Source organism: Sus scrofa, chromosome 2 (genome assembly GCF_000003025.6).
Source record: "Sus scrofa isolate TJ Tabasco breed Duroc chromosome 2, Sscrofa11.1, whole genome shotgun sequence".
Lineage (NCBI taxonomy): Eukaryota > Metazoa > Chordata > Mammalia > Artiodactyla > Suidae > Sus > Sus scrofa.
In genome coordinates, this window is record NC_010444.4 from 147,581,166 (window position 1) to 147,598,370 (window position 17,205).

The 17,205-nt window shown below is 39.8% G+C and overlaps 1 protein-coding gene across 1 annotated transcript in view; it reads left to right on the forward strand.

The window, feature by feature from the left end:
* The window catches only part of RBM27 (RNA binding motif protein 27), a 74,482-nt gene that overhangs the window by 11,404 nt on the left and 45,873 nt on the right, over positions 1–17,205 (forward strand). The window contains 9 exon segments of the mRNA XM_003124070.6: positions 1,096–1,214; positions 4,335–4,459; positions 8,856–8,947; positions 9,623–9,816; positions 10,576–10,836; positions 12,117–12,173; positions 12,176–12,336; positions 12,339–12,414; positions 16,881–17,015. Coding sequence (XP_003124118.3) covers positions 1,096–1,214; positions 4,335–4,459; positions 8,856–8,947; positions 9,623–9,816; positions 10,576–10,836; positions 12,117–12,173; positions 12,176–12,336; positions 12,339–12,414; positions 16,881–17,015 — 1,220 coding nt within the window.

Genomic DNA, 17,205 nt, shown 5'->3' on the forward strand with positions numbered 1-17,205 from the left:
GCTTGGTTTTTCTTTTATTTACTCATAAGTTATTGGAAATGTGATTGATACTCTTGAGCTGAAAATTTTAAACTTTCTGGTTGATAGCGGAGGCTCAAAGATTAGAGAATAAGATTTGAATAGTGTTTTATATTTGTTTACCTAGTGATTTTATTTACTGTCATTCTGATTTTTTTTTTTTTCATTTTACCTTCACAACAGTGCTCTTAAGCCACAAAAAAGATGTGTGTTACTTAAATGTACATTTATGGGGGAAATAGAACATAAATACAAAAGCATGTATTTATGTATTTTTTACAACTTTGTTTCATGTAGTATAGATTGTTAAGTCTGGCAGTTGCTGTATGTCAGGAGTGAGCAGCTCAAGGATCATGTGCTGCCCTGACACAGGAGATGACTTTGAATGTCACAATTGGGTTACTACTGACAAGGGGAAAAAGGTGACATAGATAAAGTTTATCTCTGCTGCCTTTCACCACTTCTCTTACCCTTTCTGTTCTAAGTTCCAGATCTTCTCTTTCTTGCTCATAGCTACTAAAGTGTTTACCAATAAAATTTAAGGTGCCATCCTTCTTGTGATCTCACTTTTTAAAAAGGTTATTAAGATACTCACCGAGAAGATTAGCAGTGGAAATTGATCACCCTTTTTAGATTCTGATACTTGTGGTTATAGGCGGTGGGGAAAGTAGTCCCACCACTTCCCTTGCCGCTTCTTCATTAATCACATGGAATAAGTAGTTCCTAAGGAAATCAACAGTGCTTCTACAGGCTGGGGGTCAAGTTGCAACTTATGGGTCCATTGCCACCCTTCCCCTCTTTCCACTGAAAGCAGATAAATGTGGATTTGGTCCAAACTTCCGGGTATGTTTAGAACATTGCAAATAGGAGACAAGCTTTTATAAAAATAAGGAGCAAGGGAAAAATCTTAGCGTGCTTACTATGTATATTTTGTTTGTTACAACAGTCACCTATGTTTGCAGTCACTTGTTATAAACTTTTTGAATTTAAGTTTTCCAAAGTAGGGATGACTTCATTAGTGACATCAGTGTTTGAAAAAAATGTTTAAAAAATTTTGTTTTCTCTTTGTCTGACTAGATGTGATGCTGACCCTTCAGCCTTAGCCAACTATGTTGTAGCACTGGTCAAGAAGGACAAACCTGAGAAAGAATTGAAAGCCTTTTGTGCCGATCAACTTGATGTATTTTTACAAAAAGGTAATTATTATAGACCTTCAACCAAGTACTTAAAAGTAAAGATTTAAAATTAAAATTTTCTGCTAAAACCTTGAAGATATAAACTTGAAAGAAATTGTTTAGGGCCTTTAAATACTCGAATATACGTATTCATGCTTAGTTATTTATCATGTATTATGGTAAAATTCCTTTTTCCTTTTCCTCCTCTGCTTGAGGCAGTGGTAACTCTCATACTTTTTAGCTGAATGGTTCCTTTGCGGCTTGTGGTAGAGCCTAATTGATGGTTGAGGGTTAACAATGTAAGGATAATGAAGCTGCTTATTTTTTGCCATTTATTAGGACAATGAAACTGTCTTGTTTTTCTCCTTCTTGGCTGGGGCTTCTTGATGGCCAAGAAGCAATGGGCATGATCCTCTTCTTTGTGTCTTTAACTTCCCTTCTCACTATAGTTTTGTCCATGGTCCCAGAGCTTCCTGGGGACCCCCCTGATGCTCCTCTGACTTCATGGCCTGCCATTCCCCTCAGCCTGTTCTGTTCTGGCCACGTTGACCTCCTTGACGTTTATTCAGCATGGCACACCTGTTCCCAGCCCAGGGCTTTTGAACTCTTTACCCTTGCTTGAGAAGCATGGTTTCTTTCTTTATGATTTCTGGTCTCATCTCAGATAACATCTTCTCAGAGTGATTCCCCTGAGCACCCTGTATACAAAATAGTGTTACACCCTATGCCCCGGGTCACTCTCTCCTCTTCCCAGTCTTTACGTATTTTTTCATGGCACTGTTACTCCTTGTCATGTTATGTGTTTATTTGCCTGTTTATCTGTGTGGTGTCTTTTTCCCCACCTCCCCTTTATGGAGAGTCTTCTTTCCCTTTGTTGAGAGTGGACACTCGGAACCTATAGGCTTGGCACATAGAAGATATTCAGTAAATACTGTTGAATGGACCACTGGGAACCTGGATAATGTGTACTTACTAGTGATCTAGCTATCAGTAATGACAAAATATCTTTTAACTCAAATATCTACTGGGAAAAGAAAAGATAGTAAATATGGCTTCTCAATCTAAAACACAATTACGTATTTTGTGCATTTTTAAGGCTTTTTTGAAAAAAAAAAAGCTTTCAGCTCAGCGGATGAAGAACCTGGCTAGTATCCATGAGGATGAGGGTCCATCCCTGGTCTCGCTCAGTGGGTTGCTGGGAGCTGCAGTGTAGGTTGCAGGCGTGACTCGGATCCAACGTATATATGGCTGTGGTGTAGGCTGGCAGCTAAAGCTCCAGTTTAATCTCTAACCTGGGACCTTCTATATGCCTCAGGTGAGGCCCTAAAAAGACAAAAAAAAAAAAAAAATCTAATACAGAAATCTTCCCCAGTATAGATAAGTATTTCCTTTTTCTTTTGGGTTTTTTTTTTGGCCCGAGGCTTGTGGAAGTTGCCCGGCCAGGGATCAAACCTGTGATCCTTAACCCACTGCACAGAACTCCAGGTATTTTGTTTTCTAAATGGCCTTAATTACTTAGTTTCAATTAAAGATGAGTCATGATAAGTGTCTTTTACATTAGGTGTTGAAAAATATTTTAGAAATACAGGAGCATATGAAGAAAGTCTTCTGATCATAAAGGTTTTTGAATGGTCTTAAGACTTTTGAATTTATTTTGAAGTTATGTGTAATAAAAGCTCAGTTTTATAGTCATGGAAAATGCTTACTGCACAAATTAATAACATAAAAAGTTTATGAAAGATGCTTTTCTGAAGACAAATTAATTTGACATTTTAGAAATAGCTCTTAATGTAAATGTGTAATAACTGCCGTGTAAACAGTGTCTGTGTTATACTTTATTTTATTCTTTTTTGTCTTTTTGCCATTTCTTGGGCCAATCCTGCGCCATATGGAGGTTCCCAGGTTAGGGGTCAAATCGGAGCTGCAGCTGCCAGCCTATACCAGAGCTACAGCAACGCGGGATCTGAGCCTCGTCTGCAACCTACACCACAGCTCACAGCAACATGGGATCCTCAACCCACTGAGCGAGGCCAGGGATCGAACCCAAAACCTCATGGTTCCTAGTCAGATTCGTTAACCACTGCGCCACGATGGGAACTCCTGTGTTATACTTTTAATATGCTCTTTAGCTGTTCCTGAGGGGTAGGACCAATGTAAGTTATATTAAATTAGGTTTCAATAGCATAATATAAATATTTTGACATTTAATGTTTAATAAATTCATCTGGTTCTCCCCAGTTAGTCTGTAGAGTAGCCTTTAAGTAAAACACAAAACGGTCTTTTCATATCATTCTCATGTCAAAAGTTATTTTTTCCACCGATTTAAAAAAATATATATATTTATTTTTGGTCTTTTTGTACTTTTAGGGCTGCATCCGTAGCATATGCAGGTTCCAGGCTAGAGGTTGAATCTGAGCAACAGCTGCTGACCTGTGCTGCAGGTACAGCAACATGGGATCTGAGTTGTGTCTGTGCCCTACACCACAGCTCACAGCAACACTGTATCTTTAACCCACTGAGCAAGGCCAGGGGTTGAACCCACATCCTCATGGATGCTAGTTGGGTTTGCTAACTACTCAGCCACGACGGGAACTCCTAAAAATATTTTTTATTAAATTTCGAGTTGGCACTGAATTTAATCCAACAACATAAAGGTGTACCGTGGAAGCATCTCTCACCTCATCTGCTCTCTTCCCACCTCCAGTACACACAACCTTGTCATTTATGTGCCCTTTCAGAGTTTTTTTTTAATTGCAAATATAAATAGATAAAATATTTAATTTATATCTTTGAGAGTTGATATTATCAATTAGCACTCACTTTTTTGTAGCTGCTATGTATTTTGTACAGTTGTCAAGTTTATTTCAGTAGTCTCTTATTCATGGAAATTTGGGTTGTATTTAATATTTCACTATTATGTACTCAGACAAATAATCTTGCATATATATCATTTTGAACATGTGCAAGTATGTTCAAAGGATTTTAAAACCCGGAAGTAGGATTCTTCCCCGTAAGGGTTAGACTGATTTTTAGTTCCACAGAAGTGTATGAGAAGTCTCACTTTTCTCAGCTTTGCTGATAGAATGTGTTGTCAAACTTTTGGTTTTTGTGCAACACTTAAATATTATTTCTTCTCCTTAGAAACATCAGGTTTTGTGGATAAACTATTTGAAAGTCTCTATACTAAGAACTACCTTCCACCTTTGGAACCAGTTAAGCCTGAGCCAAAACCACCAGTCCAAGAAAAAGAAGAAATTAAAGAAGAGGTAATGCAAAGTTTTCTTTTGCTTGGAGGCTTTTTAGCTCCCGTTACCAGTATTCTTACTTGGAAGTTGACCTGTTTAGAAGTTATCTCTTTCCATCTCTCTCTCTTTCTTTTTTTTTTTTTTGACTGCCCGTGCAACATGGACTTCCTGGGCCAGGATCAATCCGAGTTGAGGTTGTGATTGATCTAGGCTGCAGCTTTGGCAACACAGAATCGTTTAACCCACTGTACCAGGCTAGGGGATTGAACCTCTGTCCTGGCTGCAGAAGTGCTGCTGTTGCCATTCCGTCATAGCAGGAACTCCAGAAGTTATTATCTCTTGAAGTTTCTGGGTCTTGAGCTTGGTACAGATTCTTTACCAGGGCATCTTAGTTTCTTAGACTTGAGGAGTCAGAAGAATTTCAGATAGCTTGTTTTAATGTTCCAAGAAATATTTTAGTAACATTGAGGAGTTCAGGGAAATCTTTTCCTGTGACTTTTATTTATTATACATATTCTTTTTAAAAAAATGTTATAATTTTTTTTGCTTTGTAGGGCTGAAGCTGCGTTATATGGAAGTTTCCAGGCTAGGGTTCTAATTGTAGCTGCAGCTGCCAGCCTATACCACAGCTACAGCAATGCCAGGTGCGAGTTGCATCTGCAACCTACACTGCAGCTCACAGCAATGCCAGATTCTTCACCCACAGAGTGGGGCATGGATTGAACCCGCATCCTCATGGATACTATTCAGGTTTGTTACTGCTGAGCCACGACGGGAACTCCAATTTCCTGTGACTTTTAGAACATTTGGTTAAAAGTAGAGGCTTGGCTGGAAAAATCATTACATCATTTTCGTGTCAATAGGCCATTTCTTTTCTTTTTTTTGCTGTGCTCATGGCATGTGGAATCAGTCATGGCATTTGGCCCAGGGATCAAACCCATGCCACAGCAACAGTCTAAGCAGCTGCAGTGATAACACCAGATCCTTTTACCCGCTGTTCCACACGAGAACTCCCCATTTCTTCTTTTTTAACCATATAGTTTTTTAATAGTTAATGGAATTATAAACATCACTCTCAATGTAGGAAAGAAAAGGAAAAAAATGTTTTTACATTGTTAAAGTATAAAAATGTGATTTAGATGGTAATCTAATTATTTGAACCAAGGAGGAAATTTTATAGTGGGTTAAGGATCCAGCATTGCTGCAAGCTATGGCATATGTCACAGATGTGGCTCAGGCCTGGTGTTGCTGTGGCAGTGGTGTAGGCTGGCAGCTGTAACTCCGGTTTGACCCCTAGCCTGGGAACTTCCTCCCTAGTTTGCAGGTGGGCCCTAAAAAGGAAAAAAAAAAAAGAAAAGAAAAGAAAGAAAATCACCCTAGTACTTTCTCATTGAGGATTAAATAATGTTTTATCCATACACACACACACCCACACCCACACCCCCCCCCCCACACACACACCCCCAATGCCTGGTGCACATGAATGTTGGTTGTTATATAGAAGTATTTCCCAACTTTGTTTTTTATTATAATTATTTAAACTTTTTATTGGGAGTAATTTTAAACTTATAGAAAAATTCTGAGTAGTACCCAAAACACCTTTTTATCATCTACCTAGATTCACCTATTGAAGATTTGCCCTGTTTGCTTTGTTTACATACCCATACCCAGAATTGTTTTTTTCTGAATCACTTGATAGTAAGTCAGATACATCATGACCTTTGACCCTTAAATACTCTGTATTTTGTAAGGATAAGGATATTCTTTTAGATAGCTTTGGTACCATTGTCAGTTTCAGTAAATTTAGCATCTATAAAACACTTTAATCTACTATTTTCTAGTTTTGCCTATTGGCCCAACACTGTCCGTTTTTTATACCATGTTTTTTTTTTTCCACTCTCTGGTACAGGATTCATTCAAAAGATCATAGATCACATATTGCATTTCGTTGTCATTTTCTCTTTTTTTTTTTTGTGGCTTTTTAAGGCCATACTTGCAGCATATGGAGATCCCCAGGCTAGGAGTCAGGTTGGAGCCATAGCTGCTGCCCTACACCACAGCCACGGCAACTCAGGATCTGACCTTTGCCACAGCTTGCAGCAACGCCAGGTCCTTTAACCCTGTGAGTGAGGCCAGGGATCGAACCTGCATCTTCATGGATAACACTCAAGTTCTTAACCTGCTGAGCCACAACAGGAACTCCTTAGTTGTCATTTCTGATACATTTTTATTTTATTTTATTTTTATTTTTGGCCGCCCCATAGCATATGGAGTTCCCAGGCTAGGGGTCAGATCTGAGCTGCAGTCGCAGCCCAAGCTGCAGCTGTGGCAGTGTCAGCCTTAACCCACTGTGCCAGGCCAGGGATCAAATCCATGTCCTAGCACTCCCAAGATACCACTGATCCCATTGCACCATAGCGGGAACTCCTCTGATATATTTTTAAATACTAGCCTAATTGAACTGATCTATCATTAAAAGAAAACAAAATGTAGCTATACTTAAAATCAATCAATGTTACTACCACTTTTTTATTTTTGGCTCATGCCCTCTAATTATCTCAAAGTCTTTTTAAATTTTTTTTTTTTTTTTTTGGTTGACATTTTAGGGCCACACCTGCAGCATGCTGGCCTAGGGATTGAACCTGCAGCCTGGTTCTGCAGAGATGCTGCTGTTCCCATTACACCACAGAGGGAACTCCTGTATATCTCTCTTTTTCTCCTTTTCCTCACTCACTTTTTTTCTTTAAATTGTATTTTGTTGAAACTCATGGTCATTTGTCTTAGGGAGTTTTTAACTGTCTGGGATTTGCTGATTGCATCCCAGTGGAGTGATATGTCCTCTGTATTTCCTGTAAATTGGTAAAGAGAATGATTTTTAAATACAGTCTAATAATTATAGTGTTTCTGCCAGCACCATATGCTTGCCATGTTGTGGATGCCATTTTATTTGCCTGAGTATTACTAAATTGTTAATCTTTGTTCCATTCATTCTCATCCTGATTTGTGATTTTTTTTGTTGTTGTTTTTTGGCTTTTTAGGGCCACACCGTGGCATATGAAATTTCCCAAGCTAGGGGTCGAATTGGAGCTGTCGCTGCCAGCCTCTGCCACAGCCATAGCAACACAGGATCTGAGCCTTGTCTGCAGTCTACACCACAGGTCACAGCAACATCAGATCCTTAACCCACTGAGCAGGGCTAGGGATCAAATCCACGTCCTCATGGATACTGGTTGGGTTCGTTACTGCTGAGCCACAACGGGAACTTCCTGATTTGAGTATTTTTAAGTGACCTTCTGCGTTAGTTGCGCATTTGTTTAGCTCTTACAGATATCTTTATTCCAGCTCTCTCTAGTAAAGTCTGTATATTTGTTTTAAGATTAACTTCTGTTTAAAAACAATAGAATCACTGGTTCTTTATTTCTGGTCAATTTTGACTTTTTTTTTCTTTTTTTTTTTAATTGGCTGCAACCATGGCATGTGGAGTTCCTGGGCCAGAGATTGAATCCCCCTTGCAGATGCAGGCTGCACCACAATTGCTGCAGTGCTTTATCCCTACCCGGCTGTACCAAATGGGAACTTTCTTAACTGTTTTAAGAGAAGCATTACAGAGTTCCCTGCTGGTCTACTAGTTAGAACCTGGGTTAAATCCCTGGTCAGAGAACTGAGATCCCGCTTCGAGCCACTACATGCCTCGGCTAAAAAAATTAAATAAAAGAAGCCTTAACATCCCCATTAATTCTAATACCATTTTTCCTTAATTCATATGAAATACTTAGTTTTCTAACATTTGTTTGGTTAATCATTTGTTGCTGAAACCTTTTCTATGAAATGAATCTAAAGTTGGAGTTCCTGTTGTGGTGCAGCGGTAATGGATCCGACTAGGAACCATGAGGTTGCCAGTTGATCCCTGGCCTTGCTCAATGGGTTGGGGATCTGGCGTTGCTGTGAGCCGTGGTGTAGGTTGCAGATGCAGCTCGGATCTAGCATAGTTGTGGCTGTGGCGTAGGCTGGTGGCTAGCTCCTATTAGACCCTAGCCTGGGAACCTCCATATGCCGCAGGTGCGGCCCTAGAAAGGACAAAAAGAAAAAAAAAAAATCTAAAGTTCTTCTCCAGTGAATTTTATGTGTGAATATATTTTGTAATTAGGAGAACATAAATCATTTTACTATCTGAATGGATTGCTGTTTTCCTCCTACGATAATTTCTACCTTAATTTAACATTTAAAAATTAACATATTACTTCAAAGTAATTTCTGCTTCTTTTTTCCTTTCTCCTGTTGACCAACTTTTTGGGATGTGATTTGACTTCAGTATTTCAGTGTATTTGTGCCCTCTCTTGTGCCAGAAAGATTATCAAGTGGATTTGTTTTATAATTTGTAGGATTATTCTTGCTTCTAATGAATATTTTCATGTAGGTATTTCAGGAGCCAGCAGAGGAGGAACGAGATGGCAGAAAAAAGAAATACCCTAGTCCCCAGAAGACTCGTTCAGAGTCGAGTGAACGAAGGTTTGTGTTTATCTTAATTAGGAAGATATTGATAACTTACTTTTAAGTTACCTTATAAGGGTATTAAAGGGATTTTTCACATATGCTCTATTCCTCTCTCTCTAAATTGCTTAAAGAAAGAGTTACCTTTCCTTTCCCTCTGTTTTTTTTTTTTTCCCCTCATCTTTGTCATACTTTCTCTCCTTTTATAAACAGTCATCGTTATGTGCTTTCCCCAAGAGCTCAGGGGTGGGAGCAGTCTCCTTAGAGAATATTAATGAAATGTTCCATTTGGTTAGGGGTGCTCATATTAAAATCATCCTTAGCATTTTATATTACAAGTGGTGCAGTTTATATGTTGAATCATCAGGCCTCCCATCAAAAAATGTTTAGACTTTTTTAGGAAACTTTGTTTTGAGTGTTTTGTCTTTCCTCATTTTAAATATATTTTCCTCCTTACCCCTCCCCATAGTTTGGATTCACCTCCTTTTTTCATTTCTCCCCACCCCATATACTTGAAGGGAATGTTTTTTCTTTTTATATACTGGATTAGAGGAATTATGTGGTGGTTCTATGGCTTTCTGAAAGAGCATAGAAATTATGAATTCTGATAATTGAGGGTATTTCCTACCACTGATCTGTTTTCACACTTGGTTTTTGAGGCATACATATGGCTTTCATATCTGTGTATTATAGGACACGGGAGAAAAAAAGAGAAGATGGCAAGTGGAGAGACTATGACCGGTACTATGAGCGAAATGAATTGTACCGTGAGAAGTATGACTGGAGGAGAGGCAGGAGTAAGAGCCGGAGTAAGAGCCGAGGCCTGAGTAGGAGTCGGAGTCGAAGCCGGGGGCGCAGCAAAGACCGGGATCCAAATAGGAGCGTCGGTGAGTAGATGAGGCTCCCCCTCAAAACCTCTGTAGTTGTTGATGTTCCTGTGTCAATCACAAGTGTGCCAGAACTTCCCTTTAAGGTAAATGTGCCTTTAATATGAGAATTGTGAAATCTGAAATCTGTCTCAAAACAGTGCTCATTTTTTTTTTTTTAATGAAGACAAGGCTCTGTCCTCAGGATGGAGTCAAAGAAGGTTGACTAAAAAGAAGCCATTCATAAGCATATTGTAGTATATTCTAGACTTTTAAGTCATTTTGTATAAGTGAAACAAGGATCTTTTGATCAGCAAAGCTATCACTGGAGGAAGAAGAGTGCCTGCTTCCTCACTCCCATGACTTGACTAAAAGAATTGATTTGCTTTGAGGTTGCCTGGAGTTCTTAGAATTACAGAGGAAAAAATAGAAGTAGATTACCCAGATCCCAACCGCTTCTCTCTCAGAATGCCGGTTTGGAAGTCAGTTCTTGCACAGCATCCTGATGAGGCATGGAGAAGCTAGTCTTTCTTCATTATGTATTGATGCTGGTGCTGTAAAAGGTGCTCTTACACAAGTGGTGGTCAAGGTCGGTCACATTGTTGCTGCTCCTGCTTTTAGGGTGTATTAACAATGGCAGCACTCTGAAACTTGGACAGCTCAGTACATTGACTTCGGTATTCTCACCTTCCCCTTTCTGTAAGCGAGAAAATAACATAGTTTAAGAATATGGATGTTTGATCTTACTTGTTTCTTGGTTTTGTTTTGTCTCTAAAACAGAACACAGGGAAAGATCTAAGTTTAAGAGTGAGAGGAATGACTTGGAGAGCTCCTATGTGCCTGTGTCCGCACCCCCTCCGAACTCTTCGGAGCAGTATTCCTCTGGGGCACAGTCTATTCCCAGCACCGTTACTGTGATCGCACCTGCGCACCACTCTGAAAACACAACAGAGAGTTGGTCTAATTACTATAATAATCATAGCTCTTCCAATTCTTTCGGTCGAAACCCACCACCAAAGAGGCGATGCAGAGATTATGACGGTAAAAATTCTTTTTTATATTGTACCCAAAGTACTAGTAAAGCAAATATTACAAGAATTGGATTCCTTTTCATTATAGTGTGGGTTTTATTAAAAGGTATAGGCATATGCTTCTTTGTTTATTTGGGGTTTTTCTGTTTTTGTTTTTTTTGGCTGTGCCTGTGGCATATGGAAGTCCTTGGGCCAGGGATTAAACCTGCGCCACAGCAGCAACCCAAGCTGCTGTAGTGACGGCACTAGATCCTTAACCCACTGTGCCACTATAGAACGCCTTCATTTTATTAATTTTTAGTTAGAATCACATAATTCAAACATTAACATACTCTCACCCTGGTCTCCCAGCCACAAAGATCTTCTAAAGGCCAATTAAATGCTGTCCGTTTCTTTGTCTTTCCAGACATAGTCTCTGCGTGAGCACATAAACAAAAATGTATATTCTCCCCAACTTTCTTTGTTATATAAATACTAGTGTAGTATATATCATGCTGTGTATTTTTTTTTCACTTAGCAATATTTCCTGGCCAGCATCCTGTGTTAACATATAAAGGCCTTCCTCAATATGTTTTTATGCTTATTAGTATTCTGTACTTACGGAAATGACTTTAAACCTTTTTCTTATTGACGGCGCTTTTCAAATATTTTGCTGTTACAAGCAATGCAACAGTGAATAACTGTAATAATGCTCAGGTGAATAACTTAAACTTTCAACTTCTAGATAAAGCAAAAAGGATTGCTTTAGAATAATGCTTTGAAAATAGGTAGTTGAGATTAGATCATCTAGTTCAAGTTTCTTGTCCTCCCTATCTTCGTTAAATTATTATTTAAAATAACTGAATTTTTGGAGTTCCCAGGGGATTGGCAGAGTCTCTGCAGCACCGGGACTCAGGTTTGATCCCCAGATTAAAGGATCTGATGTTGCTTCGGCTATGATGTGGGTTGAAACTGTGGCTTGGATCTGGTCCCTGGCCCAAGAACTCCATATGCTGTGGGACGGCCAAAAAAGAGAAAATAAAATAATTAAATTTTTATTATGAAAATTTAATAGTAAATGGATTGATCTAATAGTGGTTGGTGCTGTCTCAACAAAGTGTAGTCTCACAGCATACATGGTAGAGAGGACACCTGGCCTACCTGAGGATGTGCAGTGACTAGCAGAGTAACACGAGGAGGCTTTAGACTCCTAGGAGAATAAATCAGATTGCTGGCTGTTTCAGGGACTTGTTTTGTTTATTTTCTCAATTCTGTGTAGATCATAATGAGGTTTATCTTTTATTCTCACAGAAAGAGGATTTTGTGTACTTGGTGACCTTTGTCAGTTTGATCATGGCAATGATCCCCTGGTGTTGATGAAGTTGCTCTACCAAGCATGATTCCTTTCCCTCCACCTCCTCCTGGGCTTCCTCCGCCACCACCTCCTGGAATGCTAATGCCTCCAATGCCAGGCCCGGGCCCAGGCCCAGGCCCGGGTCCAGGTCCGGGCCCAGGCCCAGGCCCAGGTCCAGGTCCGGCCATAATATGAGACTTCCTGTTCCCCAAGGCCATGGTCAGCCTCCACCTCCTGTTGTGCTTCCCATACCAAGTAAGTACATGTCGACTATTCTTTAACAAAGAATTGCATCGAAAAGAATCCATCCCTGAGTTCCCGTTGTGGCTCAGCACTAATGAACCCTAGTATCCATGAGGACTTGAGTTCTATTCCTGGCCTTGCTCAGTGGGTTAGGGATCTGGCGTTGCCATGAGCTGTGCTGTAGGTTGCAGATGCGGCTTGGATCTGGCGTTGCTGGGTTGTGGTGTAGGCCAGCAGCTGCAACTCTGATTTAGCCCCTAGCCTGGGAACTTCCATATGCCACAGGTGTAGCCCTGAAAAGACAAAAAAAAAAAAAAAAAAAAAAATCCATCCCTTTTAGCTAACCTGACACTAGATTTTAAGATTCTGAATACTAAATTTTTAATAAAATTTGGAATATATTCTTATAATTAAGATGCTGTTTTTTCCTTTTTTTTAAATGGCTGTCCCAGCAGCACATGGATGTTCCTGGGCCAGGGATTGAATCTAAGCCTCAGCTGGGACCTATGCCAAAATTGCGGCAACACCAGATCCTTTTTACCAACTGGACCAGGCTGTGGATCGAACCCACACTTCAGCAGCGATCCAAGCTGCTGTAGTACCTCCAAGTGTAATTTTTTTTTTTTTTTTTGCCACGCCCTTAATATGCAGAAGTTCCATGGGCCAGGGATCAAACCTGCGCCATAGCAGTGACACAAGCAGTCTTCGGCTGCTAGGCCACCAGGGAGCTCCCCTCCAAGTGTCACTTTTCTCAGTAGTTGCTTAATCTGTAATGACTTACAGTCAGATCTTGGTAATTGATAGCATCTTAAGGAAGCTAGGGTTTTGAGGATGTCTTTTTTAGAATATGCCAGTAGTTGAATGAAATTTCCCAGTCTTTAAAGAAAATCCCTTTGAGATTTTTTTGAAACTTCTTTAAAATGTTTTATTTTGGAGATTTGCTTTTTTTCTTCCAGTTTTATAGATATATAATTGATGTACAGTTCTGAATAAGCTTAAAGTTCACAGCATAATGATTTGACTTGCATAATACATGAAATGATTATAACAGTAAGTTTAGTGACCACTTATCTCATATAGGTACAGAATGAAAGGAATGGACAACAATTTTTTCTTATGACAAGAACTCTTAGGATTTACTCTGTTAACAGCTTTCATATGTATATGTTTCATGTTCATAAAGCAGTGTTATATTTGTCATGTTGTAGATTATTAGATCCCTAGTACTTATCTTAAAATTGGAAATTTGTGTCTTTTGATTGCCTGCATCCAACATCCAATTCTTCCTTCCCTTTATGGAAGTTTTCAAATATACACAGATCAGAATAACAGTGTACCATGCACCATCATCCAGCTTCACTGGGTATCAGTATTCAGCTATTTTTGTCTTGTTTATTCCTCCCTCTATCCCCCTACGTATTCTTTCAGGATTTTTTTTTTTTTTTTTTTTTGGTCTTTTTGCCTTTTCTAGGACTGTTCCCGCGGCATATGGAGGTTCCCAGGTTAGAGGTCTAATCGGAGCTGTAGCTGCCCAGCCTATGCCAGAGCCACAACAACACGGGATCTGAGCCGCATCTGTGACCTACACCACATCTCATGGCAACACCGGATCCTTAACCTACTGAGCAAGACCAAGGATCGAACCGCAACCTCATGGTTCTATTCAGATTTGTTAACCACTCTGCCACAACGGAAACTCTCCCTGTTGTTTTTTTTTTTTTAATTGTCTAGGCTCCTTTTTTTTTTTTTTTTTTTTTTTGAAGTACGTTTGAAATGTATCATTTCACCAGTATGTACTTCAATATGAATCTCTTTAATTATAAGGTCTTCAGAAAAAATGCTCATTATGCTGTTACCATATTCACCAATATTAAGAGTAAGAAATGTTTAAACATGATTTAAAAAATCTTAATAGTTTCTGGTTTAACAGAAAAGACAAAATTATTTTTCACTTTTTTCTAGAACTTTATTACAATCCTGTGTGCTCTCTTTATTAACAGGAAACTTTTTTTTAATAATGGTTTTTATTTTTTCCATTATAGCTGATTTACTAAATCTTTTAAATGTAACAAAATTCTAGGGCAAATAGTTTTATATGTGTACAAAGATGTAATAAAAAATAGCTACTTGAAGACATTTAACATTTTACGCGTTGGCAAATTATTTTAAAAAATGATTGTCAGGGAGTTCCCACCATGATGCATTGAAAATGAATCCGGATTCCATCGTGCGCATGCTTAATGAATCCGACTAGGAACCATGAGGTTGCGGGTTCGTCCCTGCCTGCTCAGTGGGTTAACGATCCGGCGTTGCGTGAGCTGTGGTGTAGGTTGCAGATGCGGCTCGGATCCCGCGTGCTGTGGCTCTGGCGTAGGCGGTGGCTCAGCTCCGATCACCCTAGCTGGAACCTCATATGCGCGAGAGCGCCAAAAATAGCAAAAAAAAAAAAAAAAATGAATCCGACTAGTAACCATGAGGTTGTGGGTTTGATCCCTGGCCTCACTCAGTGGGTTAAGGGTCCAGCATTGCCATGAGCTGTGGTGTTTGTAGGTTGAAGATTTAGCTCAGATCCTGTGTTGCTGTGACTGGTGTAGGCCGGCAGCTGTAGCTCCGATTCAACCCCTAGCCTTGGAAGCTCCATGTGCCATGGCTGTGGCCCTAAAAAGAAAAAAAAACAAAAAGATTGTCAGAGTTCCTCTGTGGCTCAGTGGGTCAAGGAATTGGCATTGTCACTGCAGTCCTCAGGTCTTTGTCTTGGCACGGGTTGATCCCTGACTTGGGAACTTCCAGATGCTATGGACACAGCCAAGAAAAAAAAAATTGCTGTTCAGTTTACTTAATTGGTACTTTTTCAACTTTTGTTTTTTGGCCTTGCCTGCATCAGGCAGAAGTTCCCAGGCCAGGGAGCCTGCATCATTTAAGTGACACTGCTGGATCTTTAACCCACTAGGCCACAAGGAAGCTCCTTAACTTTGTTTTTTTCAACTTCTAATTTCTTATATCATTAAAGACTCACAAGAAGTTTCAAAAAAGTTTTGCATGCTTCCATTCACATAGGTTTCCTGCAGTAACATTCTCTATAGAGCACATTTTCATTAAAGTTGATAGTTTAATGCATAGATTTGGTTAATGGAAATATGGTTCTTTTAACAGCATTTGTGAATATTTAATATTGTTACATAAACTGTAATTATGAAGTTCAAGTTGCAATTTTTCTTCCCAGATAAAATGGCATTTTTGGTATATATAAATTCCCATAATAAAAGATCTTATCTCATTGTGGGAACATATCTGTTTAAAAGTTAAATCCAAGAATGTTACCTCCACAGCTCCCAACATTTTGCTATGAAAATTTGAAACAGGAGTTCCCATTGCGGCTCAGTGGTTAATGAATCCGACTAGGAACCATGAGGTTGTGGGTTCGATCCCTGGCCTTGCTCAGTGGGTTAAGGATCCAGCGTTGCCGTGAGCTGTGGTGTGTGTTGCAGATGCAGCTCGGATCCCGCTGTAGGCTGGCAGCTACAGCTCCGATTCGACCCCTAGCCTGGGAACCTCCATATGCCACAGGAGCGGCCCTAGAAATGGCAAAAAAGACCAAAAAAAAAAAAAAATTGAAGCAAACAAGAATACTAATCACCTGGGTTCTACAATTAACATTTTACTGTATTGGTGTTATTACATATCTTTCCGTCTCTCTATTTTTAGTTTTAATGCATCTCACAGTATACTGTAGACATCAGTACACTTAAACATGTTTATCAGTAACTTAAGAGTTCTGTAGAATTTTACCATCATTCCAGAAAGTTTGTTCAAGTCCCTTGCCACCCTTTTGCCACTCCCACCCTCCAAAGGCAACCACTTCTGCCATTTTTCCGCCCTAGATTAGCTTTGTCTGTGACAGAACTAAAATGTCATTTTTTTGGCCATGTCTGCAGGCATGCAGAAGTTCCCACACCAGAGATCAAGCCCTTGCCACAGCAGTGACCCAAGCCACTATGGTAACAATGCTGGATCCTAACCATGCAACTTTTTTTTTTTTTCTTTTTTCTTTTTTGGGGCTACGCCCGAGACATATGGAAGTTCCCAGGCTAGGGGTCTGATCAGAGCTGTAGCTGCTGGCCTATACCACAGCCACAGCCATATGGGATCTGAGCCGAGTCTGCGACCTACACCACAGCTCATGGCAATGCCAGATCCCCAACCCACTGAGCAGGGCCAGGGTTCGAACCCTTGTCTGCGCGGATACTCATCTGAATTGTTTTTGCTGTGCCACAATGGGAATTCCCATGTAACTTTTAAAATGTCATTTTAATTAATTATGCGGCTCAGTGTCTAAGCATGTGCACATCAACTTCCTTAATTCTGTTCTAAACCCAAATAAGTATTTTGATTATGAATATCCAGATTAGCACTCAGTATAGTATTTTTATTAGTTAGGAAATATTAGTGCTTAACCTTTCATTGTTTGTTGTCTGTAGGACCACCCATAACACAGTCAAGCTTGATAAACAACCGTGACCAGCCTGGGACAAGTGCAGTGCCCAATCTTGCACCAGTGGGAGCAAGACTACCTCCTCCTTTACCCCAGAACCTCCTTTATACAGTGTCAGAACGTGAGTAAATGTTTGACTTAAGATTGCCAGAAAAAAGCACGTTTTCTTGAATAGTCTTACACTTAAAGAAAAAGTTCGGAGTTCCCATTGTGGCTCAGCAGTAATGAGCCCTACTAGTATCCACGAGGTTGTGGGTTCAATCCCTGGCCTCACTCAGTGGGTTAAGGATCCAGTGTTGCCATGAGCTGTG